Source organism: Geotrypetes seraphini, chromosome 3 (genome assembly GCF_902459505.1).
Source record: "Geotrypetes seraphini chromosome 3, aGeoSer1.1, whole genome shotgun sequence".
NCBI classification, from domain to species: domain Eukaryota; kingdom Metazoa; phylum Chordata; class Amphibia; order Gymnophiona; family Dermophiidae; genus Geotrypetes; species Geotrypetes seraphini.
This window is the reverse complement of record NC_047086.1, coordinates 268992869-269019117: the sequence shown is the minus strand read 5'-3', so window position 1 is coordinate 269019117 and position 26249 is coordinate 268992869. Positions and strand designations below refer to the sequence as shown.

General features: G+C 45.1%; 1 protein-coding gene across 1 annotated transcript in view; it reads left to right on the top strand.

Annotated features, from left to right (window-relative positions):
- PCNX2 (pecanex 2) overlaps positions 1-26249 on the top strand; it is a 1104481-nt gene that overhangs the window by 6341 nt on the left and 1071891 nt on the right. Inside the window, 1 exon segment of the mRNA XM_033937641.1 lies at positions 9423-9628. Within this exon segment, the coding sequence (XP_033793532.1) occupies positions 9423-9628 (206 nt within the window).

The following is a 26249-nucleotide window of genomic DNA, read 5'->3' as shown; positions in this document are numbered from 1 at the left end:
AGCTGCGCTTAATGCCTCACGCTACTCTCGACGCTCATGGGCTCCCTGCACTAAAAACTGCTATTACAGTTTAGTAAAAGGGGGCCATAGTGCAAAATATAGACACATTTTGATCACTAAATTGAAAATAAAATCATTTTTCCTACCTTTGTTTGGTAATTTCATCAGTCTCTGGTTGCACTTTATTCTTCTGACTGTGCATCCAATATTTCTTCCCTTCTTTCAGCCTCCTGTATGCGTCCTCTCCTCCAGACCTCATTTCCTCCCCCAACTTTTTCTTTGTTTCATCCTGTCCCCTTCTTTATTTCTCTCTCCATGCCCCCTTTCTTTCTGTATGTCTGTCTTTCTCTTTTTCTCTCCGTGCCTCATTTCTTTCTTTTTCACCCTGCCCCTTCTTTCTTTCTCTCTCCCCATGCTCCCTTTCTTTCTGTTTGCCTTTCTCTCTCTCTCCCAATTTCTTTCTTTCTTTCACCCTGCCTCCTTCTTTCTTTCTCTCTCCATGCCCCCTTTCTTTCTCTATGTCTGTCTTTCTCTCTCTCTCTCTCTCTCCCCATGCCCCATTTTTCTCTTTCTTTCACCCTTCCCCCTTTCTTTCTTTCTTTCTGTCTCCCTGTCTCCCCCCCCTTTCTTTCTTTCTCCCTGCCCTCCCCCATGCCACCACCATTGGGAAACATGCTGCTGCCACTGGCCATCGGGAACAGGCCGGCGCTGAGTTCGCCCTTCTTCTCTTCCCCGCGGGCCGACCAACTCTCGCTGCCCTACGTCAATTCTAACGTCTGAGAGGATGTTCCGGTCCAGCCAGGCAGCGATTGGCTGGCCCAGAATGTGTTCTCCGACGTCAGAATTGATGTCGGACGGCTAGAATTGGTCGGCTCACGCAGAAGAGAAGCAGGGAGGGAGAACTCGGCGTCGGTTTGTTCCTGATGAGGGCAATGGCAGCCTTTCCCCAGAGGCAGCCTATTCCCCGGTGAGTGGCCAGCTGTGCACCCCCTTGGGCTGTGCACCCGGGGCGGACTTCCCCCCCCCCCCTTGGTACGCCACTAGCTCTCTGCGGTAAAAACTGCTAGTTCAGTTTGATAAAGAGGCCCTAAGTGTCTCTGTTATCTCAATGTCCAATTAATAAATTGTGCCCTACCTATTCCAATAAAAATATTAAACTTCACTTAGCTTGCAGAATGATTCCAGGCTAAAGAAAGTTCAGTAAGAGGGAACATAAGAACATAAGAATTGGCACAGCTGGGCCAGACCAATGGGCCATCGTGCCCACCTGTCTGCTCCCGCTATGGCCCTTAGGTCAAAGACCAGTGCCCTAACTGAGTCTAGCCTTATCTGCGTACGTTCTGGTATAGCAGGAACTTGTCTAACTTTAATAATAATAACAGTTTATATACTGCAGGACTGTGAAGTTCTATGCGGTTTACAATGATTAAAAATGCTACAAATTGAGTAGAACTAACTTTGTCTTGAATCCCTGGAGGGTGTTTTCCCCTGTAACAGCTTCCGGAAGAGCGTTACAGAGTTTTACCACTCTCTGGGTGAAGAAGAACTTCCTTACGTTTGTACGGAATCTATCCCCTTTTAACTTTAGAGAGTGCCCTCTCGTTCTCTCTGCCTTGGAGAGGGTGAACAACCTGTCTTTAGCTACATTATCTTGAATGTTTTGATCATGTCCCCTCTGTCTCCTCTTTTCAAGGGAGAAGAGGCCCAGTTTCTCTAATCGCTCACTGTACGGCAACTCCTCCAGCCCCTTAGTCTTTTTAGTCGCTCTTTGGACCCTTTCGAGTAGTACTGCATCCTCCTTCAAATACGACAACCAGTGCTAGACGCAGCATTCCAGGTGGGGGTGTACAATGGCCTGGTACAGCGGCATGATAATCTTCTCAGATCTGTTTGTGATCCCCTTAATCATTCCTATCATTCTGTTCACCCTTTTCGACACTGCTGCACACTGCATGGACGGCTTCATCGACTTGTTGCCCAGGAGGAATGTGTGGCGCAGTGGTTGAATCTACAGCCTCAGCACTCTGGGGTTGTGGGTTCAAACCCCGCGCTGCTCCTTGTGACCCTGGGCAAGTCACTTAGTCCTCCATAGCCCCAGGTACATTAGATAGATTGTGAGCCCACCGGGACCAGATAGGTAAAATGCTTGAGTACCTGATTGATAAACCACTTAGATAACCTTGATAGGCGGTATATAAAAACCTAATAAACTTGATCTCCAGTACTCCCAAGTCTCTTTTCTGGGGGAGGGGGGGACCACTTCAGTGATCTCTTTACCAGTCCCGAAACCGCAAGACTGAGTGCCGCCCAACCAGGTGCCGACGAGGGTGGCGCACCCCGGAGGACGCCGAGCCAGGACAGAACAGTCCCGCGCATCAGCGGAAACACAGTGTTGCTCTTCTCCCCACTGCAGACTTTTCACAGCACTTCCTGCACCCTCACTGACCACTTAATTGAGCAGAGAATGAGTGCGCTTACGTAGCAATGTACGAGCTGCCCCATCCCCACAATGTCTATGGGGCACTTGCGTCAAAGGAAGAAGGCAGGGTAAAATGCTCCTAAGTTTAATAATGAGAATGGCATTAGAAACATAGAAACATAGAAATAGACGGCAGATAAGGGCCACGGCCCATCTAGTCTGCCCACCTTAATGACCCACCCCTACCTTTCTCTGTGAAGAGAACCCACGTGACGATCCCATTTTGTCTTAAAATCGGTCACGCTGCTGGCCTCAATCACCTGAAGTGGAAGACCATTCCAGCGATCTACCACTCTCTCGGTGAAAAAGTATTTTCTGGTGTCACCGTGCAGCTTCCCTCCCCTGATTTTCCACGGATGCCCTCTTGTAGCTGTGGGACCTTTGAAAAAGAAGATATCTTCTTCCACCTTGATGCGGCCCGTGAGATATTTGAACATCTCGATCATGTCTCCCCTCTCTCTGCGTTCCTCGAGTGAGTATAGCCGCAACTTATCCAGCTGTTCCTCGTATGGGAGGTCCTTGAGTCCTGAGACCATCCGGGTGGCCATTCGCTGGACCGACTCTAGTCTCAGCACATCTTTGCTGTAATGAGGCCTCCAGAATTGTACACAGTATTCCAGATGGGGTCTCACCATGGATCTATACAATGGCATAATGACTTCAGGCTTATGATTGACGAAACCCCTACGTATACACCCTATGATTTGTCTAGCCTTAGATGAAGCCTGCTCCACTTGATTGGCAGTCTTCATGTCTTCACTGATGATCACCCCTAAGTCCCGTTCTGCTACAGTCCTTGCTAGGATCTCGCCATTAAGGGTGTAACTTCTGCATGGGTTTTGGCTGCCAAGGTGCATGACCTTGCATATTTTGGCATTGAAACCTAGTTGCCAGATCCTAGACCAGCGCTCCAATAGGAGTAGGTCGTGCGTCATATTGTCGGATAGTGAGTTTTTGACCGTTGCACTCCTTTCTACTACATTGCATAGTTTGGCGTCATCTGCGAATAACGTTATTTTACCTCGAAGCCCTTCTGCTAAGTCTCTTATAAAGATATTGAACAGGATCGGGCCCAAGACCGATCCCTGTGGCACTCCACTGATCACCTCTGTCATTTCAGAGGGGGTGCCATTCACCACCACCTGCTGAAGCCTGCCTCCAAGCCAGTTCTCAACCCATTTTGTCAAAGTGTCACCCAATCCTATAGAACTCATTTTGTTCAACAGCCTGCAGTGTGGTACGCTATCGAAAGCTTTGCTGAAGTCTAAGTATACGATGTCCAGGGGCTCCCCAACATCCAGCTTCCTCGTCACCCAGTCAAAGAAGCTGATCAGGTTGGATTGGCAGGATCTCCCCATAGTAAATCCATGTTGACGGGGATCCCGTAGATTCTCCTCGTTCATGATCGTATCCAATTGACGTTTGATTAGAGTTTCCATCAGCTTGCTCACTATTGATGTGAGACTCACCGGTCTATAGTTTGCAGCCTCCATTTTGCAACCTTTTTTTATGGAGTGGAATGACGTTAGCCGTTTTCCAGTCCAACGGGACTATACCCGTACTAAGGGAGAGAATGAAGAGCGCGGATAGTGGTTCTGCCAAGACATCAATTAACTCCCTGAGCATCCTGGGGTGTAGGTTGTCTGGCCCCATCGCTTTGTTAACCTTGAGTTTAGACAGCTCACAGTAGACACTGCCTGGCGTAAACTCGAAGCTACTAAACGGGTCTACTGAACAATCCCTTGTCTGTAGCAGAGGGCCAGATCCCGGCTCCTCGCGGGTGAAGACCGAGCAGAAGTATTCGTTTAAAAGTTTAGCCTTTTCCGAGTCCGCTTCTACATAGTTCCCGTCTGGTTTCCTAAGGCGTACTATCCCGCCTGTGTTTCTGTTTCTGTCGCTAATTTACCTGAAGAAGGATTTATCGCCCTTCTTGATGTTCTTTGCTAACGTCTCCTCGTTTCGGAATTTGGCCTCTCTAACTGCTGTTTTGACGGCTCTTGCCTTGACCAGGTAGTCTTCTCTCGAGTCCTGATTCCCTGATTGTTTGTAAGAAATGAACGCTCTTTTCTTTTCTTTTATGAGGCCCGAGATCTCCACAGAGAACCACTGTGGCCTATTGTTCCTTCGCCGTTTACTTACTGATTTTATATATCGGTTGGTTGCCTCCTATATGGTATCTTTCAGAGCTGACCACATTTCTTCTACGTTATCTGTTACCGCTTGGTTTTGTAGCGCTTGATGGATGAATTCCCCCATGTACTCGAAGTTGGCGTCCTTGAAGCTTAGGACCTTGGTCAATGTGTTAGCTTTGGCGAACCCCTTTTTGAGATTGAACCATACCATATTGTGGTCACTGGAGGCCAACGCTTCGCCCACTGAGACCTCTGTGACACTTTCGCCATTTGTAAGTAACAAGTCCAGTATTGCCTGCTTCCTTGTTGGCTCCCGTACCAGTTGTTTCAGTCTTGCTCCCTTTATAGAGTTCAATAGCCTCCTGCTGCTGCTGGATGCAGAGGAAAGTGTGTTCCAATCCACACCAGGCATATTGAAGTCACCTAACAGTACTGTATCCCCACGCAAGGTGAAATTCTCTATGTCTCCGATCAATTCCATATCCAGGTCCTCCTGTTGACTTGGGGGTCTGTATATTACGCCAAGATACAGGCATTTGTCTTTCCCCCTGGCCAAATTTACCCAAAGGGATTCCCCTGTGTACCTGACATCTGCAATTCTGGTGACTTTAATGTCATCTTTAGTATATAGTGCTACACCTCCTCCCATTTTGCCCTCCCTGTCCCGGCGAAGTAAATTGTAGCCTGGTATGACCATGTCCCACCCGTGGGAGTCCGTGAGCCAAGTCTCAGATATCGCCACCACATCCAGGTCAGCGTTCCTCATTTCAGTCTCTAATTCTAGGATCTTGTTGCCCAAACTGTGGGCGTTGACGTACATGGCTTTCCATGTCGCATGTTCGCTTTTAGTGCTAGTTTTATTGTGAGTATCTACCCCAGACACAGAATTGTGTGTACCCTGTGGGGGAATTCCCGCTTGAGCTATTTGGACTCTTTTGGTACAATTTGCAAGGTGTGTACCCTCCCTAGACCCCAAATCACAACATGTACTCACCCCAGACTCGGAAATGTGTGTACTCGCCCTAGTCCCGGACCCAGAATTTCGGTGTCCACTTACCCCAGTCTCCAAAAAGTGTTGGCAGCCTAGCTCGCCAGGTGGGTTGATTGAGCCTGTACCCTCCCCCAACTTACCTAGTTTAAAGCCCTGTGAAGTAGGCGGGCTAGTCGGTGTCCAAGGACGTTCTTCCCTCTTCTGGTCAGGTATAGCCCGTCTGATCCTTGTAGTCCTTGTAGCGTCTCTCCATGGTGCAGAAACCCGAAGTTCATCTCCTTGCACCATCCTCGCAGCCAGTCATTAGCCCTCTGGATGCGCTCATCTCTGGCTCTACCTTTGCCCCTCACTGGGAGGATCGAGGAGAAGACCACCTGCACTTCCATCCTCCTCAGCTTCTCACCCAGGGCTCTAAAGTCTTCTTGTATGCTCTCCTGGGTGTTCCTGGCAGTGTCATTAGTTCCAACGTGGATGAGAAGCATAGGGAAGTGGTCCTGGGGCTTGATGAGTCTGTCCAGGCAAGCGGTAACATCCCGAATCTTGGCCCCCGGCAGACAGCAAACCTCTCTTGATTGTAAGTCTGATCTGCAGATTGGTCCCTCGGTGCCTCTCAGTAGTGAATCCCCAATCACCACCACTCTGCGCTTCTTAGGGGTGTGCCGACCTGTTATCTCCGGAACTGGGGCCTTCTGCTGAACAACACCCTGTACCTCGTTGTCAGATACTTCCTGGAGTAGCTGGAATCTGTTCTTCAAGGTGATTTGCGGGGTCGATGTAGAACAGCCCTGTATGTGAGAGAAAGAAACAGAAGATGAGGAAGGTTTTCTGTGTTTTCCTGTGGAGGAAGTTACGAGCTGCCAGGAGTCAGCGTCTTCAGTCTCCTCCTGTATTCCGGTGGTTGGTCTCAAGGTAGCAGGGTTGGTTGCTGGCTTAGTTGCTTTGGGTGTTGTGGGTATGGGTTCCTGATTGGTGATCTGGGATAGCTCTTGGATGACTCCGTCGATGAAGGTCTCGTCGTCACGAATGCTTCGTAGGCGCTGGACCTCCTCTCTCAGGTTCCTTAGCTCCTGCAAAAGGCTGTCATCTAGCTGCTCCATTGCTTCCGTCTGTGTGGAGACTGTAGACAACTTTGTGGGGGGGGGGGGGATGGCCTCGGTCTGTACAGAGACCTCTGCATTTCGTCCTGGTTTCCCCTCTGTCTGTACGAGTACCGTAGCCACCCCCTGGATACCCTCGGTGACTGGACAGCCTGACTTGATTGAAGTCTTGTTGCTTCTGGTCCTTCCTGCCATGATTAAAAAAATAAAAAAGATGTTTTTATAATTAACTATATAATTTTATTTTATTTATTTATTTATTTTTTATATTTACTGTTAGGATAGGGGTTGATAGTTTTATATTAGATAGTGTAGAGGTTAGAGGGATAGAGGTGGTCAGTTAGTTATTGGTCAGATAGTGTTAAAGTTTGAGGGATAGAGGTAGACAGTTAATTGTTTGTTAAGGCTGCCTGTTTACCAGTGGACTAAAAGGGGCTGCCTGATTGAAAGGTATGAGGATAGAGTGGTCTGCCTGGTTAAAAGTTTGAGGATAGAGTGACTGGTGATGTCTGCCTGATTAGTGTGAAAGTTTTGGGTGCTTGCTGGTTAGGTAGAGTTAAAGGATTTGGTATAGGTTGGAAGTTAGACTGAGGTTAATTGGTTAATTAGCTACTTGTAGAAGTTGAACTACCGACTAAAGTTAAACTACAGACTTAGTTAAAAGTTCCTCCTTGAGGCCCTTCTTGAGGCTCTTCGCAAAGGCGATCTCGCTAAGGCGAGCGCCTTTGCCGCTCACCTTCGCCGTGCGCCGAACGGCTGCGCGCCGTTGACTCGACCCCTTTTATGGGGGAGATCGGCTGTGATGTCGGGGGGTGGGCGGAATAAAAGGCAGATCCTAGATCGCGCTTACCTCCACAGCTCCACCCCTCAGTCAAGAATTCCTGCCGCACTTATCAAATTATATCCAACAGAGCTCTTTTTCACACACCCCCCAACTTCACAACCTGACATCAAAATCAGCAGGTCTAAGAGTTCCATCCATGCTACATCATCAAATTCTCTGGTTCCATACCAGAGCGAAGACTCTCAAAGTCCTCTTCTGTTTCTCCTCCCCTCCCCCTCTCATCATCTACTTCCTCCGACATTAGGTGACTATTTGAATATATTAATGTATCAGCTGTTTTCTGCTCACATGTAGAATCTTCTGTTTGAAATGGTGACTATTCCAATGGTTCCAATACAGTTAAAAATCAGTTGCAGTATCCATTTTTAATATCAAAGAAAGTCAATATCAAAAATGTTAAGTTATTTCTGTATTTCTCCAAACTTTCCAAATCGAAGTAAATTAAATAAACAAAACTCTTTAAGTCTTTCTGGATCCTCAAATTGATGAAATTTATCTTTATATGTAACTCATCAGTGCTGGATAATATAACCCATATTTAGCTCCAATATCCCTTAATGGTTGTCTTAATTGCAGGAATTGCTTTCTTAGCTGAGCAGTCTCTTTGGCAAAATCTGGGACAAAGAGTAATTTGGAATCTTTATAAGCCAGATTTTTTGTTTCTTTTCCAACTTTTAAAATTTCAAGTACATGTTGAAATCTCGTCTTAATATTACTGGCCTGGGTTTTTCTTGATTTTGAGATTTTTTTTCACTCCAATCCTGTGTGCTCTCTCTATTTCATTGGCACTTTTAATTTGATAGGAATAATTTTTGGTATTGTTTCTTATAAAAAGGCTAACATATTTTTTCCTTCAGCCCCTTCCTTTAATTCAAGGATCCTTATATTCTGTCTTCTTGATCTGTTCTCAAGATCCATCATTTTTTTACTCATTTCTTTTAGGATCGTATGATCTTCTTTATGGTCCTGTTGCACATGTTAATTCTTTTCTATTCTGTTTTCCATCTTATCCATTCTGTTGTTTACTATGTTCAACTTATAATTCATGATGTTCATCTCTTTCCTCATTTTAATTAATGTTAAATTGATGTTTCAGAGTTTCTCCATTACCTCTATTACATCTAAGGCATCCAGTGGCAGAGGAATCCCACTAGGAGCCTGTGGATCTTCTTTTAATCTTTTTATCTTTCCTGTAGATTTTGCGAGAGTTTCCTTCATCTTCTGTTTGTTAGATGCCATTATTAGAGGATTTTATAGCAAAATAGAAGAAAAATTATAACTTTGGAGTCTAATAAATGATGCTCAGAGGAGGGAGCTTAACTGCTAACCAGCCATCCACCAAGTCTCCAAGTTCCGGAATCTATGTTAACCAACAATGTTATTTTTCTGTTCAAAGCTGCGGCGGCAGATTCTTTCAAGAGTCGCACCTGCGTCGGAAACCTCTCTGATGTTGCAACGTCAGAAAGAAGGCTTCCAACGCAGGTGCGGATTGTGTGAAAAGCCACCGCTGCCTGCAGCTTTGAAATGAAACATGCTTTCGGCAAGGGAGCTGGCCAGAAATGAAGATAAATACTGCTGCCCTGCTGCACAGGGGGGGGGGTACTTCTAAAATGCAAGGTGGCACGGCCTACAAAAAGCCCCGAGGCTGCATAGTTTGCAGGTAAGGGAGAAATGTTCCTAATGGACAGTAGGAAAGGTAAAAATAAGGGAGAAGGGCTACTGCTGAACAAGGGGAGCAGGGAATGGGGGGGGGTGCTGCTGGACAGAGGGGAGGTAAAAGTAAGGGGCAGGGCTGCTAGCACCCGTTAATGTAACGGGCTAAAAAACTATTTACATTATACATGAGTGAAGTAAAAACAATTTCCATTCCCTTTTCTAGGGTTTATCTCCAAATACAATCACGCTGTTCATCTACTGCAGTTCTGTGACTTTGCTCTTCACTGCCATAAAGCTGATAAATTATCATTTACATGTGATGTATGATAAAGGGGAAGTAATTCACAAAAGAATGATGAAAAAGAATGGAAAAAGAACAACAGAAAAGGATGAGAACAGGGAAAATAAAATTCATCGGATAAACCTTGGGTAAGAACTTTTATGATATGTATAAAGGACACTGAACAACTGGTATACTGAAATATATAAATGGCAATATCAATAATTGATTTATATTTATTCAGTTTTCTATACTGTTCTCCCAGGGAAGCTCAGAACAGTTTACATGAATTTATTCAGGCATTTAAGCATTTTTCCCTGTCTGCCCCAGCAGGCTCACTATCTATCTAATGTACCTGAGGCAATGTGGGGGATTAAGTGACTTGCCCAGGATCACAAGGATTAGTGTGGGTTTGAAACTTCAACTTCAGGGTGCTGAGGCTGTAGCTTTAACAACTGCACCACATACATATTGTATCTAAGGCATCACTAGGAAATCAAGTTAGCTATTAAGAAAGCATTACAGTCAGTTAGTGTTACTACTACTCATTTCTATAATGCTACTAGACATCAAAACACAGAGACAGTCCCTGTTCAAAAAGGCTTACAATCTAGTCAAGACAGACAAACTAGACAATGTCGCAACCCTTGGGCTCCTGAAACGCGCAGCGAGCCTGGGTCACAGCGACCGATACTTTTCCCCAGCATGTTCCCTCCAACTAGGGAATCCTTCAGGCCATCTAGGCAACAGCCTAGGGTGAAAACAATAGGGCAAGTGTCCACAGTGAAAACAGGCAAAGAAATCACACACACTCCCAACAGTTTCAAAAACAAAGATGTACTTTTATTTCTGACCCTGGGTCAGAAGGTTTTGGTATTTATCATTTGATTGTAACATTTCACAGTACATTCTTTCACAACTCAAAGTATGCAAAACAGAGCCAATCTGGCCACACTGGTTTTACCAGCACTAGAACAAATGTGCTATCAAAATCAAGAAAAATAAAGAAATTACAAAAATCAAAATTATGGCTGGATTTCAGTCTCAGTGGCATAGTCCTCTTCACCAGCCTTCAAGGACAGTGATAAGTTTTTTCAATGTTCTTTTCAATGGTGAATCAGTGAAGAACAAAACACAAAGTTCATGACCAAAAGACTTTTCCAAAAATCATACAGTATACTAACCACACTGACACTCTGGTGCAGGCTGACTGCAGCTAGGGAATTATGCAAACGGATCTCCTCCGTAACTGACATTCCCTGCAGAGCCTTATCAGTGGTAATTATTCTCCAATTGTGTGGAGGGGCTCCGTAGTTAAATGGTTTAAGCAGTTTGGAGCAAAAACAATATAAACAAAATGTTTCAGAGGTTAGTTTTTCAAAGTCAGAAAGTTCTGGCGTACACACCTTAAGCTTAGTATCAGGATTTCACCAAGCAAAAATAAACAGGTAAGAAACAGTAGCAAAATTCTTCCCACCTCTCAGGATGTGTCCATAAATCTCAAACCTCTCACAAGGTTCACTGGTTAAACTAATCTCCATCGGTTCACAAACCTCCAACTGGTTCCTAATGGTGGGTTCAGACTCCTCTGAAAGATCCACCATTTCACATTCTTCTCCCAACTCCTCAGCATTGAGCCTGGGAGAAAAATCCTGTTGCCTCACTGGGACACGTTCCCAATTCCTCTGCTCCTTCCCCTCCCTGGGTCTCAGCTGCCTGGTTTTAACAGCCTCCAATTAGCCCCTCCCTGCTCTGAAGAGGGGGAAAGGAGAAAGCTCCCTCTGCAGCTGTGTCTGCTTAGCTGACAGCTTCCTGCCAGTTCTCTGGCCTTCTGGGAGATGTAGTTTCCTAGCTCCTGAGTTTCTTTGAGCTTTAATAGCAGGCCTGGGAGAGTAACCTGCAACTGGGCTGAACTCTCCCTGGCAGTCAGTATCTGGCTCAATGTCAGTACAAGGAAAGTCAGCGCTTTCATAATTGGAAGGACCAACCTGGTCAGCTCTCCTGCATAGAATCTTACTGCTCTTCCTAGCTAACCCTGTGCCAAAGCTAGACGGAGAGCTAGATTTGTCACAACAACAAGGTGCATCAATACCCTGTGCTCAGGTGGGGGAATATTCAAATGGAAGATACCCTTGAAAGATTTAAAGATCACTTAAAAACATTCCTTTTTGTGGATGCTTATGGATGATAGGCTACAAATTTTGATCAATGTAGACTTATTGGGAACAGTCTAAGACTAAGCACAAACAACAAATTCCCAAAGCTTATCCTCTGCAAGATTCCTGTTTCCACCTGGGTTGCTAGCATCAGAGGTGAAGCACTGGCCAAGCAGCAGTGGCGTACCTAGGGTATGTGGCACCCGGGGCCCATAATTTTTTGACACCCCCCCCATGTAATGAAATATTTTTTGTAATAACCATGAAACTGAATAAATGGTCATAATAGAAACAGGCAGTGAAAATTTTCTTTTATTGAACCTCATATATGTAACCATTATTCCAAACATACCATAACATAACATAAATTATGTCTGAATTGTCATGACATCAGAAGTACATATGGAGTAGATGCAGGTGATGCTTGGGACAGTTCTGATTGTGTTAGTTCGGTTTTATGTGTTTTTTGAATAGAAGGGTTTTTATTTCTTTTTTGAAGGTTTTGTAGTTTGTAGTCGAGGTCAATAGGTTGTAGAGTTGGGGATCAAGTGTTGCAGCTCGAATGGCTAGGAGGTTGTCGAACAGTTTTTTTCTTTTGACGTTTTTGATTGGAGGGTGTGTGAATAGTGCGTGAGTTCTATGTCTGGTTGAGGTGGATTGAATTATTTAGCTGAAGAAATTAGTTACCCCCCCCCCCCATTCCACACACATTAATTCTCTTCCATTTTTGTTCCCATTATAAAAAACACTGATAAGTTCTCAGAAAAAAATACATTAAAATAAGAAGTGAAAACAAAGGCCCCTACAGATGAGAACATAACATAAGAATAGCCTAACTGGGTCAGACCAATGGTCCATCATGCCCAGTAACCCATTCTCATGGAAGCCAATCCAGGTCACTAGTACCTGGTCAAAACCCAAAGAGTACCAACATTCCATGCTACCGATCCAGGGCAAGCAGATGTTTCCCCATGTCTTAATAACAGACTATGGACTTTTCCTCCAGGAATTTGTCCAAACCTTTCTTAAAATCAGCTACGCTATCTGCTTTTACCATAACTTCTGGCCACTTCATTTTTAAGCTGAGATCTTTCCTTCCAAACAGAGACTTTGCTAGATGTCAAATACAGCACAAGGTAACTTCACACGGACTTAGCTGTGCAGGAAATGTGAATCTCCTCATACACCCACCATATAGTGCAAAAAAGTGCAAAGGTATGTTTTTTTCTTTCGATCACTACATAGATTAATGCCACACAAGCAGCGCTGTTACAAACATATTCTGTTGGTCAGTGCTAAGGTTAACAAAGTTTCCTTCCTTGGACCAGAAGGAGATACTGACAAACCACTGGAAGAGATCCCAAAACAACTACCCAGGAACAACACCCAAAGACCCACTCAGTGTGTGAACCAGTTGAGTGGAGTGGACTAACTGGGGGGTGGAAATGGGCCCGGAGTTTGCTCAGCAGAATTTCCTAGATCACCTCTTCCTCTCAACACATTGACACGCTGCCACCACCACCACTAGGAACACCTCACCAGGTAGGCCAGCAATACTATAAACTTTATAAAACACATTATTATATTTTCTTATAAAGCACATATTTTAACTGAACTCTCTGAAATCCTCAGCCTTTCCATTCACAAAAATAGAAGGAAGAAAAGTTCCCATTTCCTGCTGTCTCATGTCCCCGGCCTATACAATATTTTTCTTTTGCAGAGTGCAGACCTTTCAAAAATCTGACCAAATCCTCATTTCACTTGCATTACAAAGTTCTGAGGATGCCATCTCTCCCCAATCCCAGGTCCTAAAGTCTAAGACAGTAGCGCAAACTAGTGCTGCCAGATTCAGGAAAAAAAAAATTTGATTCGATTCAGCCTATTGAATTGGTTTATCGATTCGATTTTCCTGCCCAATTGGGTGTTTTTTTCAAACATCCTGGTGGGTTTATTTTATAGCTTTTTCACCCCCCTTTGGCTTCTCCTAACCACACAGGCGTTGTGGTATAAACAAAATAAAGAAACAAAAAGGACTTTTCCTCTCTCTGTTAAATCCTAGCTCACGTTTACGGTCTAACACCAGCTCTGGCAGGATACACATTTCAAATCTGACATATTGTAATCACAAAACAGAAAATAAAATTAGTTTTTCTACCTTTTTGTTGTCTGGTTATTTTTCAAATCTTCTTGGTCCAAGGCTCTGGTTGTCTTCTGATAACTTGCTTGCCAGGGTCTCCTTCTTTCTTCTTTCTCCGTGCTAACCGTCCATCTGCCATCTCTGTCCTCCCCTTCTGTTTCCCTTCCCTCCCCCGGATGTCTGGCATCTTTTCTTTTTTTGTCTCCCTCCACAATCCACCTTTTCTTAACTACCCTTTCATCCAGCAGCTCTCCCTCCTTCCCCACCACCCCAGGGTCCACCATCTCTCCCTTTCTTTTCCCAACTACCCTCCTAACCAGTATCTCTATTCCCCCCCCCTTCGACACCATCCCTTAAGTCCAACTTCTCTCCCTTTCTGTTCCTTCCCTCCCTAAAACCCATGTCCATCATCTCTCTCTCTCTCTCCTCTATTTTCAGACCCATTATTTCTTCCCACCCAAAGTCCGGCATATGCACGTCTCTTTGAACCCCTCCCCCTTCCCTCCGTGTACTTATACACCAGGGCCCCCCTCCCTTGAAGGCCTGTCCCCCCCTTAAAGGTCTGCATCCCACCCCTGAAGGCCTGTCCCCTCCTTGAAGGCCTGCCTGCCTGCTCCCCTTGAAGGCCTGCCCCCCCTGAATGCCTGTCCCCCCCCCATGAAGGCCTGCACCACCCGAAGGCCTGTCCCCTCCTTGAAGGATTGTGCCCTCCCTTGAAGGCCTGTCCCCCCATGAAGGCCTGTCCCCCCCTTGAAGGCCTGCCCCCCCTGAAGGCCTGCACCCCCCATGAAGGCCTGCACCCCCTTGAAGTCCTGTCCCCCCCTTGAAGGATTGTGCCCTCCCTTGAAGGCCTGCACCCCCCCCCCCCCGACGGCCTGTCACCTCCCCACCCGAAGGCCTGCCTGTCCCCCTGAAGGCCTGTCTCCCCCCCTCCACAAGGTCTGCCTACCCGCCCCACCCTGAAGGCCTGTTGCCCCCCCCACTACCTCGAAGGACCGCTCGGCCCCACCACCACCACAAAGTACTGCTAATTCCCTCGGCCTCCCCACTTCATTTCCCTGGAGAAACAGCCTGCAGCAAGATTGCGCGATGCCAGCGATCTTTGTTTGCTTCAGCTGTTTCCTCCACCGTGGTCCCACCGTTCCTCTGACGTCAGAGGAGGGGCGGGACCGTGGCGGAGGAAACAGCTGAAGCAGGCAAAGATCGCTGGCATCGCAATCTTGCTGTAGGCTGTTTCCAGACGCGACACCCGGCGCAGTGGGGGAACCGGACCTGACCGGGAGCATCCCCTCAGGGCTTGGCACCCGGGGCAGACCTCCCCCCTTGGTACGCCACTGCCAAGCAGCAACGCTTACAAGATAACGGTTGCCAAAATTACTTGCCAGCGAAGGTAGGGACCTTCTCTTATTTGAAAAAAAATTGGAAAGCAAGGTGACACGCAAAGGTTGGAAGAAAGGCAGCAGATGATGGAAGTGAGGAGAAGTGAGAGAGAAGGGGGCATATGAAGGAAGTGAGAGAGAGAGAGAAGGGGGCATATGAAGGGAGAGAGAGGGGGGCATATGAAGGAAGTGAGAGAGAGAAAGGGAGTATATGACGGACGTGAGTGAGAGAAGAGGCATATGAAGAAAGTGAGAGAGAGAAATGAGGGGCAAATGAAGGAAGAGAGAGAGAAGGGGCATATGAAGAAAGTGAGACAGAGAGAAAAGGGGCAGATGATGGAAGTGAGAGAGAGAGAGAGAAGGGGCAGATAATGGAAGTGATACAGAGAATGGGCAGATGATAGAAGTGTGTATGTGAGAGAGAAGGGGCAGATGATGGAAGTGTGTGTGTGAGAGAGAAGGGGCAGATGATGGAAGTGTCTGTGAAAGAGAAGGGACATGATGGAAGTGTGTGTGTGAGAGAGAAGGGGCAGATGATGGAAGTGTCTGTGAGAGAGAAGGGACATGATGGAAGTGTGTGTGACAGAGAAGGGGCAGATGATGGAAGTGTGTGTGTGACAGAGAAGGGGCAGATGATGGATGTGAGAGAGAGAAGGGACAAATGATGGAAGTGAGAGAGACAGAGAGGAGCAGATGATGGAAGTGAGCGAGAAAGAGAGAGAAGGGGCATATGCTGGAAGTGAGGAGAAATGAGAAAGAGAAGGGGGCTGATGATTAAAGTGAGAAAGAGAAGGGATAGATGATGGAAGAGAGAGAGAGAAGGGGCATATGCTGGAAGTGAGGAGAAGTGAGAAAGAGAGAGAAAGAGGAGGGAGGCATATGATGGAAGAGAGAGACAGAAGGGGTAGATGATGGAAGAGAGAGAGAAGGGGCAGATGATGGAAGTGAGGGAGAGAGCGATAGAAGGGGCTAATGATGAAAGAGAGATGCTGGAAGTGAGAGAGAGACAAGATTGCCGATGATGGAAGTGAAAGTGAGAGAGAGAGAATGAAGGGGCAGATGGGAGAGAGAGAGAAGGGGCAGATGATGGAAGAGAGAGAGAGAGAGAGAGAGAGAGAGAGAAGGGGCAAATGATGGAAGTGAGGAAGAGAAGGGGCAGATGAAGGAAGTGAGAGAGATGGGGCACATGAAGTAAGAGAGAGAGAGAGAGGAAGAAAAGGGGCAGATAAAGAAAGTGAGAGAGAGAGAGAGAAAGGGCAGATGATGGAAGTGTGTGTGTGAGAGAGAAGGGCAGATGATGGAAGAGAAAGAAGGGGCAGATGATGAAAGTGTGAGAGAGAGAGAGAGAGAAGGGGCAGATGATGGAAGTGAGAGAGACAGGAGCAGATGATGGAAGTGAGAGAGAAAGAGAGAGAAGGTGTAGATGATGGAAGAGAGAGAGGGAAGGGGCAGATGATGGAAGTTAGGGTGAGAGCGATAGAAGGGGCTAATGATGAAAGAGAGAGAAAACGGGCATATGATGGAAGTGAGAGAGAGAGAAAGGTCAGATGCCGGAAGTGAGAGAGAGACAAGATTGCCGATGATGGAAGTGAAACTGAGAGAGAGAGAATGAAGGGTCAGATGGGAGAGAGAGAGAAGGGGTATGAAGGAAGTGAGAGAGAGAGAAGGGGATGATGATGGAAGTGAGAGGGAGAAGGGGCATATGATGGAAGAGAGAGAGAAGGGGCAGATGATGGAAGTGAGAGAGAGAGAAGGGGCAAATGATGGAAGTGAGCAAGAGAAGGGGCAGATGAAGGAAGTGAGAGAGAGAGAGAGAGAGAGAGAGGAAGAAAAGGGGCAGATAAAGGAAGTGAGGGAGATTGAAGGGGAAGATGTTGGAAGCGAGAGAGAGGGAGAAGGGAGAGATGATGGAAGTGAGAGAGAGAGAAGGGGCAGATAATAGATGAGAGACAGAGAGAGAAAAGGGGCAGATGATGGAAGTGTGTGTGAGAGAGATAAGGGGCAGATGATGGAAGTGTGTGTGAGAGAGATAAGGGGCAGATGATGGAAGTGTGTGTGAGAGAGAAGGGACAGATAATGGAAGAGAGAGATAAAAATGGCAGATGATGGAAGTGTATGAGAGAGAGAAGGGCAGATGATGGAAGAGAAAGAGAAGGGGCAGATAATGGAAGTGTGAGAGAGAGAGAAGGGGCAGATGATGGATGAGAGAGAGAATGAGAGAGAAGGGGCAGATGATTGATGAGAGAGAAAGAGAGAGAAGGGGCAGATGATGGATGAGAAAGAGAGAGAAGGGGCAGATGATGGATGAGAGAGAGAAAGAGAGAGAAGGGGAAGATGATGGATGAGAGAGAGAGAGAAGGGGCAGATGATGGATGAGAGAGGGAGAGAAGGGGCAGATGAAAAAACAAAACTGTTGTAACTTCATTGGAAATGTCCAGTTAGCTCTTTTGTAATCCGCCTTGAACTGCAAGGTATAGGCGGAATAGAAGTCCCTAATGTAATGTAATGAAGGATGAGAGAGAGAGAGAAGGGGCAGATGATGGAAGTGTGAGAGAGAGAAGGGGCAGATGATGGAAGTGTGAGAGAGAGAAGGGGCTGATGATGGAAGTGTGAGAGAGAGAAGGGGCCGATGATGGAAGTGTGTGAGAGAGAAGGGGCAGATGATGGCAGTGGGAGAGAGAGAGAAGGGGCAGTTGATGGAAGTGATTGAGAGAATGGGCAGATGATGGAAGTGAGAGAGAAGGGGGAGATGATGGAAGTGAGAGAGAGAGAAGGGCAGTTAATAGATGAGAGACAGAGAGAGAGAAGGGGCAGATGATGGAAGTGTGTGTGAGAGAGATAAGGGGCAGATGATGGAAGAGAGAGAGATAGAAATGGCAGATGATGGAAGTGTATGAGAGAGAGAAGGGCAGATAATAGAAGAGAAAGAGAAGGGGCAGATGATGGAAGTGTATGAGAGAGAGAAGGGGCAGATGATTGAAGTGTGAAAGAGAGAAGGGGCAGATGATGGAAGTTGGAGAGAGAGAGAGAAGGGGCAGATAATGGAAGAGAGATAGAAAGGGGAGATGATGGAAGTGAGAGAGAGAGAAGGGGCAGATGATGGAAGAGAGATAGAGAGGGCAGATGATGGAAGTGAGAGAGAGAGAAAGCGAAGGGGCCGATTATGGAAGTGAGAGAGATAGTGAATGAATGGGTAGATAATGTAAGAGAGAGAGAGAAGTGGCTGATGATGGAAGTGTGAGAGAGAGAAGGGGCAGATGACTGAAATGTGTGTGAGAGAGAGAGAGAAAGAGAAGGGGTAGATGATGGAAGTGGGAGAGTGAAAGAGAGAAGGGGCAGATGATGGAAGTGATTGAGAGAAGGGGCAAATGATGGAACAGAGAGAGAAAATCGGGCAGATGATGGAAGTGAGAGAGAGAGAAGGGGCAGATGCTGGAAGTGAGAGAGAGTAGGGGCATATGATGGAGGTCAGAGAGAAGGGGCATATGAATGAGGTCAGAGAGAAGGGGCATATGAATGAAGTGAGAGAGGGAGAGAGAAGGAGCATATGGAGAGAGAAAGGACAGATGATGAAAGTGAGAGATAGAAGGGGCATATGGAGAGAGAAGGGGCATATGAAGGAAATGAGAGAGAAGGGGCATATGAAGAAAGTTTGAGAGAAAGTGAGAAGAGGCATATGAAGGAAGTGAGAGAGAGAGAGAAGAGGCATATGATGAAAGTTTGAGAGAAAGTGAGAAGAAGCATATAAAGGAAGTAGGGAGAGAGAGAGAAAAGGGGTATATGAAGGAAGTAGAGAGAGAGAGAGAAAGAGAGAAAAGGGGCATATGAAGGAAATGAGAGAGAGAGAAGCAGCATATGAAGGAAGTGAGAGAGAGAGAAAGGAAGAGAAGGGGCACATGAAGGAAGTGAGAAAAAGAAGGAGCATATGAGAGAGAAGGGGCAGATGATGAAAGTGAGAGAGAGAATGGGCATATGGAGAGAGAAAAGGCATATGAAGGAAGTGAGAGAGAGAAGGGGCATATGAAGGAAGTAAGAGATAGAAGGGGTATATGAAGGAAGTGAGAGATAGAAGGGGCAGATAATGGAAGTGGGAGAGAGAAGAGGCAAATTTTGGAAGTGAGAGAGAGAAGGGGCAAATGTTGGAATAGAGTGAAAGACAGAGAAGGAACAGATGAAGTGTGAGAGAGAGAAGGGGCAAATGATGAAGTGTAAGAGAGAGAATGGGCAAATGATGGCCGTGAGAGAAAGAGAAGGGAGAAACAATGGTAGAGACAGAGAGAAGGGGCAGATGATAGAAGTGTGTGTGAGAGAGAGAAGGGGTAGATGCTGGAAATGAAGAGAAGTGAGAGAGAGAGAAAGAGAAGGGGGCTGATTGAAGTGAGAGAGAGAAGGGGCAGATGATAAAGAGCGCTATACGACTAGCAAGTCATTCAGCGGATCGTGGCAAAAATAGATGTACTTCTTGTTTGGACGGTCGTCATTTTGGTAGGTACAGTTGGACGCTTCGGTATAGCGCATGTGGACGTGTTTATGTTGGACGTCTTTCGTGCTGATAATCGAATGACTTGGACATCTTTCCATTATCGACACATTTCCCTGGACGTCTTAACCCGCCGACATATAGAGCTTTTATACAACCTATTGATTATACCCCTCTATCTATTTATTTCAGTATTCATGAAATTTTTAGTTTATAGGGGTTGAATAGTTGTAATTGTATAAGGGAGGATAATGAGTTAGGTTGCCTGGGAAAGGGATGTGTCTGCTAGTCTAAATATATGTCTTCAAGCAATAGTATGATAAGGGGGGGATAGGGAATTGGGGAAGAAAAGGGTTTTTTTTAAAGGGGGTTTAGGACGTGTATTGAATATAGGGTGTACTTGCGTGATGTATTTGGTATATTATTTTGGGTTCTCTTTATTGAAATTTTGCAATGAATTTTAAATTATTTTCTTTAAATGTTAATGGCCTCAATCATCCTGTTAAGAGGAAGAAAACACTCAATTTTTTAAAGCAGCAAAATGCTGATATATCTATGATACAAGAAACTCATTTGACTGCAGGGGAATCTATGAAACTAGAAGGAGGATGGGTCAAGCAGTGTTTTTTTGCGCTGGCTGTTGGAAAGAAAGTGTGGGTGGCTATTTTAGTCCATAAGAAATGCTCAGCTGTATTTAATATTATTTCTGCAGATCCTTCAGGAAAGTGGGTTCAGGTAAAGATGACCTTGGGGAAACATGCTCTGATGCTGTTCTGTGTCTATGCCCCTAATTCAAATCAAGCAGAATTTTTTAAGACTCTTCAACAGGTACTTCTGCCACTGGCTGCCTCTAATCTAGTGGTAGCTGGGGACTTCAATGCTGTTATGGATCCATTGTTGGATAAACAACCCAGTAGGATTTTGAAATCAATGGAATTGGATAATTTAGTCCATTCCTGTGGGTTAAAAGATATCTGGCGAATTCTCTATTTTAATGCTCGGGAGTTTTCCTTTTGCTCCCAGATTCATAAATCATTTTCAAGAATAGATTAAGTATTTGTATCAGATCAATTAATTCAACAGGTAACCAAAGCTGGCATAGATTTAATTCTATCAGATTATGCTGGAGTTTGAATTGAATTAAAATTTGAGGAACAAGATTGTAATAGACCTGTGTAGAAGTTCAATAATACATTGCTTGCAGATTCTAACTTTATTGAAGAATTTCAAGTAAAAATGAATGAATATTTTCAAATCAATGCCTCGGAGAAAATCTCTTTAGAAACACTATGGGATGCTTTCAAAGCTACCATGAGAGGGCAATTATCTCATATTCAGCACATGTTAGTAAAAAACTTAAATTGGAATTCTCTAATTTGGAACAAAACATTAAGGGCTCCTTTTACGAAGGTGCGGTAGCGGTTTAACGCGCTAAACCGCCGGCCGCACTAGCCACTACCGCCTCCTCTTGAGCAGGCGTGTGATGAAAAGTCATGTGCATTAAAGCCGTTACCGCGGCTTCGTAAAAGGAGCCCTAAGGACTTAAGAGTCACAATTGGCCTTGAAATGGGAACAAAATACTTTGCAGGCTCTATTAAAAGCTAAATACAAATACAATGAGATTTCCTCTCAAATGGCTAGGAAAGAGTTGTTTTCTCAACAGGCTATGTATTATGGAAACTCGAATAAAGCGGGAAGAGTATTAACTAATTACCTTAAAGCTAAAAAAAGTAAAGCAAAAATTGTGGCTATCACAGATGAGAATGGAGAAACTCATTCTCAAATTGGAAATATCTTAAAACAATTCTTGAAATATTATAAAGCCATATATCCTTCTGTGCTTTATTCAAATAAAGAACTTGAGGGTTTAGAGTTCTTGAAGTTAATTAAGGGATCTAAAATTCCCGAGCATATAAAAGTAACTCTTGATGCGCCTATATCAATAAAAGAACTACAAGCAGCGTTGAAGTCCCTTAGAGTTGGATCCGCTCCAGGTGGTGATGGGTTCACTGTAGAGTTTTACAAATCATTTCAAATTGCCATATTACCGCATTTATTAAATTTATATCAGGCTCAACTGATTAAAGGTTGTATTACAGGTACTATGGCAGAATCTTTAACTATATTTAACAAAGCCAAATAAAGATCCTATGTTGGTTTCAAATTACAGGCCTATTTCTTTTATTAATGTAGATGGAAAACTCCTGGCTAAGTTATTGGCTTTGCGCTTGGCCAAGGCTCTCGCATATATTATTGGTATGCACCAAAAGGGTTTTGTTGCTCAGAGACATTCATCAAACAACACCAGACTGGCTTTTCACATGTTAAATCTAACAAAAACTATGAAAGATCCGGCCTTCTCTGTATCTGTGGATGCAGAGAAGGCATTTGATCGTGTGGAATGGACCTTCATGTATCAAAAAATGGATTGGTTTGGTATTGGTTCCGGATTTATACAAATGATTCAAACCTTGTATAGTTCCCCTTATGCAAGATTATACATTAATAATAATTTTTCTGAATGTTTTTGTCTTAGAAGGGGAGTTAGACAAGGATGTCCGTTATCGCCTTTGCTTTTTGATATTGTATTGGAACCTTTGTTATTGGCTATTCAGCCAGGTAGAAGAGATGCAGGGTATTCCTTATACAGGTCGAGAATACAAGATCTCTGCTTTTCCAGATGACATATTGCTTCATTTGAGGAGTCCTGAAACCACCATTCCGTATTTACTGAATCTGATTGATAGATTTGGAAAATTCTCTGGGTACAAAATAAACTGGAACAAATCAGAGGTTCTTCCACTAAATGTATATTGTACAAAAGGATTATTTGATACATTCCCTTTTCTTTGGAAAGAAGAAGATATAAAATATTTAGGTATTTGGATTCAGAGGATGTTGGAGGAAACGAAAGTAAATGAAAAATCTTTATTGCTTAAGGTCTCAGAAATGTGTGAGCAATGGAACCTTTTACATTTGTCTTGGTGGGGGAGCATTTAAACAATTAAGATAATGATTTTGCCTGTGGTTTGCTACCAAATGGGCATGTTACCTGTGTTTTTTCAGGGGTCCTTTTATAAGCAATTGAATAGTATTCTTACAAAATTTATTTGGCTGGGGAAAACTGAGAGTTGCTTTAGTATCTTTAGAAAAATCAATTGCAGGAGGGGAGGGGATAAATTTTCAAAATTTTTATAGGTACCATCAAGCCTTTATTATGCGCCAGGTTATGTATTGGATCCTCCCGGATCTTATGGAAAGTCTTCTGGATTGGTTATGGTTGGAATGGCAACTCCTGTCTCCGCTGAGGTTGTGTCATGTTTTGAGTGTTAAGTTGATCAGGTTATATAAGGATAATAGAATCCTATGTGACACTTGGAAAACTTTAAAATATATCAATAATTTAACATCTATTCCAATTCACAAATCCAGGTGTCAGTCCCTTTGGCTGAACTCCAACATTCAAACTGGCGGATATAAAATCATCTGGAAGCAGTGGATGAAGGGGCATTTGTACTTTAGATGACGTGGTTTTGGATGGAAAGCTGCTTGACTTTTCACGACTGCAACATAAATTTGGTATTGCTAAATCTCAAAATTATAAATGGTTGCAGTTGAAGCAGGCCATTCAGACAGGGTTCCCTGATTGGTGAAATTTTAAAAATTATTATAGCTTATAGATCTTATGCTTCCAGACAGACTTCCTGGGTCATCAGGCTGCTTAGTGGTACGTTAGATAGATTGTGAACCCACCGGGACAGATAGGGAAAATGCTTGAGTACCTGATTGTAAAACCGCTTAGATAACCTTGATAGGCGGTATATAAAATCCTAATAAAAACTTAAAAACTTAAACTTAAACTTAAACTTAATATCTGACCTGTTGAATAAGAAACCAAAGAATGGTCTTCGTGACATTTGGAGCTTTGAGATAAAGCATCAGATTAATGTGTCTCAATGGCCATGAATTTGGACTTGGAGGATGAGATGTAGTGTCGGCATCTATGAGACAATCTTGGTTTTCTTGTTGCATAGAGCAGTATAAGTAAGATAGTTCTAAAACTAAACGATGTTGGCACTGTCATCTTGAAGCAGGGACATTGGATCATTTGCTGTTTTAATGTCCACTGATAAAAAAATTTTGGAAATCTATTTGGGATCAAATAAATAAATTATTGGAGAATCCTGTAGCTTTAACATACGACATAATAATAAACTTCTTTTGATAATGACAGGGTTTGCTATACAACTGATTTAGAGAAATTGGAAAAACTGGGACAGGTTGAATTACAGTTTTTGGTGGGAATCGTATCATATTTTTAAAATGGAGCGGGTGTTGGCTGTACAAAAGGGCAATTATAAAAATTTTTGAGGGTTTAGGAGCCACTGTTATTGTAAGGATTGATCTTATTTTTGGTCATTTCATTATACACATCCAGGGGGTAGGAGGGGTGGGGATTCACAGGATGATTCTAAATTGATTATCTGTAATGGATTAGTCATCTGGGGAGGGGGTTAAAGTGATTGTTAGGTTAGTTAAAAGTACTTTTGTTGTACTATTATTTGTGTGTATAATTGTGCACCATGATTGTTTGAAACTTAATAAAGGTTTGTTTGTTATTTTATTTTTTATTTTTTTTAAAGGTTCAAGGGGAGATCTGGGAAATTACAATCCAGTAAGCCTGACTTCAGTGGCAGGCAAAATGGTGGAAATAATTATAAAAAAATAAAATTTTGGAACACGTAAACATGATTTAATGAGACAGTCAGCATGGGTTCAGCCAAAGGAGATCTTGCCTCACCAATTTGCTTGACTTGTTTGAAGGTGTGAATAAACATGTGGATAAAGGTGAATCAGTTGATATAGTGTACCTAGATTTTCAGAAAGCTTTTGACAAAGTTCCTCATGAGAGGCTCCTGAGAAAATTAAAGAGTTGGGATAGGAGGCAAAGTTCAGTTGTGGATTAGGAAATGATTTTCGGATAGAAAACAGAGTTAAATGGTCATTTTTCTCAATGGAGGAGAGTAAACAGTGGAGTGCCGCAGGGGTCTATACTAGGACCGTTGCTATTTAACTTATTTATAAATGATCTGGAAATTGGAACAACAAGTGAGGTGATTAAATTTGCAGATGTCACTAAACTGCTCAAAGTTGGTAAAATGCATGCGGATTGTAAAAAATTGCAGGCAGACCTGAGGAAATTGGAGGACTGGGTATCCAAGTGGCAGATGAAATTTAATCAGTGGCGTACCAGGGGGAGGATGGGGGGCAGTCCGCCCCAGATGCACTGCTTGGGGGGGGTGCACAGCCAGGTCTGGGTCTTCCTGCCCTTCCTTTCTACCGGCCGTGCCGCTACAATCCTACCTCCCCCTGCCGACAAGAAGTCTATCCAACGTCAATTCTGATATCGGAGAGGACGTTCCTGGCCAGCCAAGCAGTGATTGGCTGGCCTGGAACGTCCTCTCCGACGTCAGAATTGACGTCAGAAAGACTTCTTGTCGGCGGGGGGAGGTAAGATTGCAGGCAAGGACCAGGGGATAGGAAGGGGAGAGGTGCTTTTTTTTTTCCTTTTTTCCGCAGCAGGGAGGGCAGGATGTAGGCAGGCAAGCTGGCTGGCTTTAGCGCGGCAGGGAGGGAGGGAGATAGATAAATAGGCAGGCTGGCTTTGGGGGTGGCCAAAATCTGGAAGGTAGTGGGAGGACATAAGAAGGAGGCACTGGGGGCACTATGGACATGGGACGGAGGTACTGGGGGCACCATGGACACGGGACAGAGGTACTGGGGGCACCATGGACACGGGACGGAGGCACTGGGGGCACTATGGACATGGGAAGGAGGCACTGGGGGCACTAAGGACACAGTACGGGACACTGGGGGCACTAAGGACACAAGACGGAGGCACTATGGACACGAGACGGAGGCACTGGAGGCACTATGGACACGAGACGGAGGCACTGGAGGCACTATGGACATGAGACGGAGGCACTGGGGGCACTATGGACACAAGAAGGAGGCACTGGGGCACTATGGACACAGGAAGGAGGCACTGGGGGCACTTGACACGGGATGGAGGCACTGGGGGCACTATAGACACAGGAAGGAGGCACTGGGGGCACTATGGACACAGGAAGGAGGCACTGGGGGCACTATGGACACAGGACGGAGACACTGGGGGCACTATGGACACAGGACGGAGACACTGGGGGCACTAAGGACACAGGACAGGGCACTGGGAGCACTATGGACACAAGATGGAGGCACTGGGGACACTAAGGACACAGGACGGGGCACTGGGAGCACTAAGGACACAGGAAGGGGCACTGGGGGCACTAAGGACTCAGGACGGGGCACCGGGGGCACTATGGACACAGGACGGAGGCACTGGGGGCACTAAGGACACGGGACGGAGGCACTGGGGGCTCTAAGGACATGGGACGGAGGCACTGGGGGCACTAAGGACACAGGACGAGGGCATTGGGGGCACCATGGACACGGGACGGAGGCACTGGGGGCACGATGGACACGGGACGGAGGCACTGGGGGCACCATGGACACGGGACGAAGGCACTGGGGGCACCATGGACACGGGACGAAGGCACTGGGGGCACCATGGACACA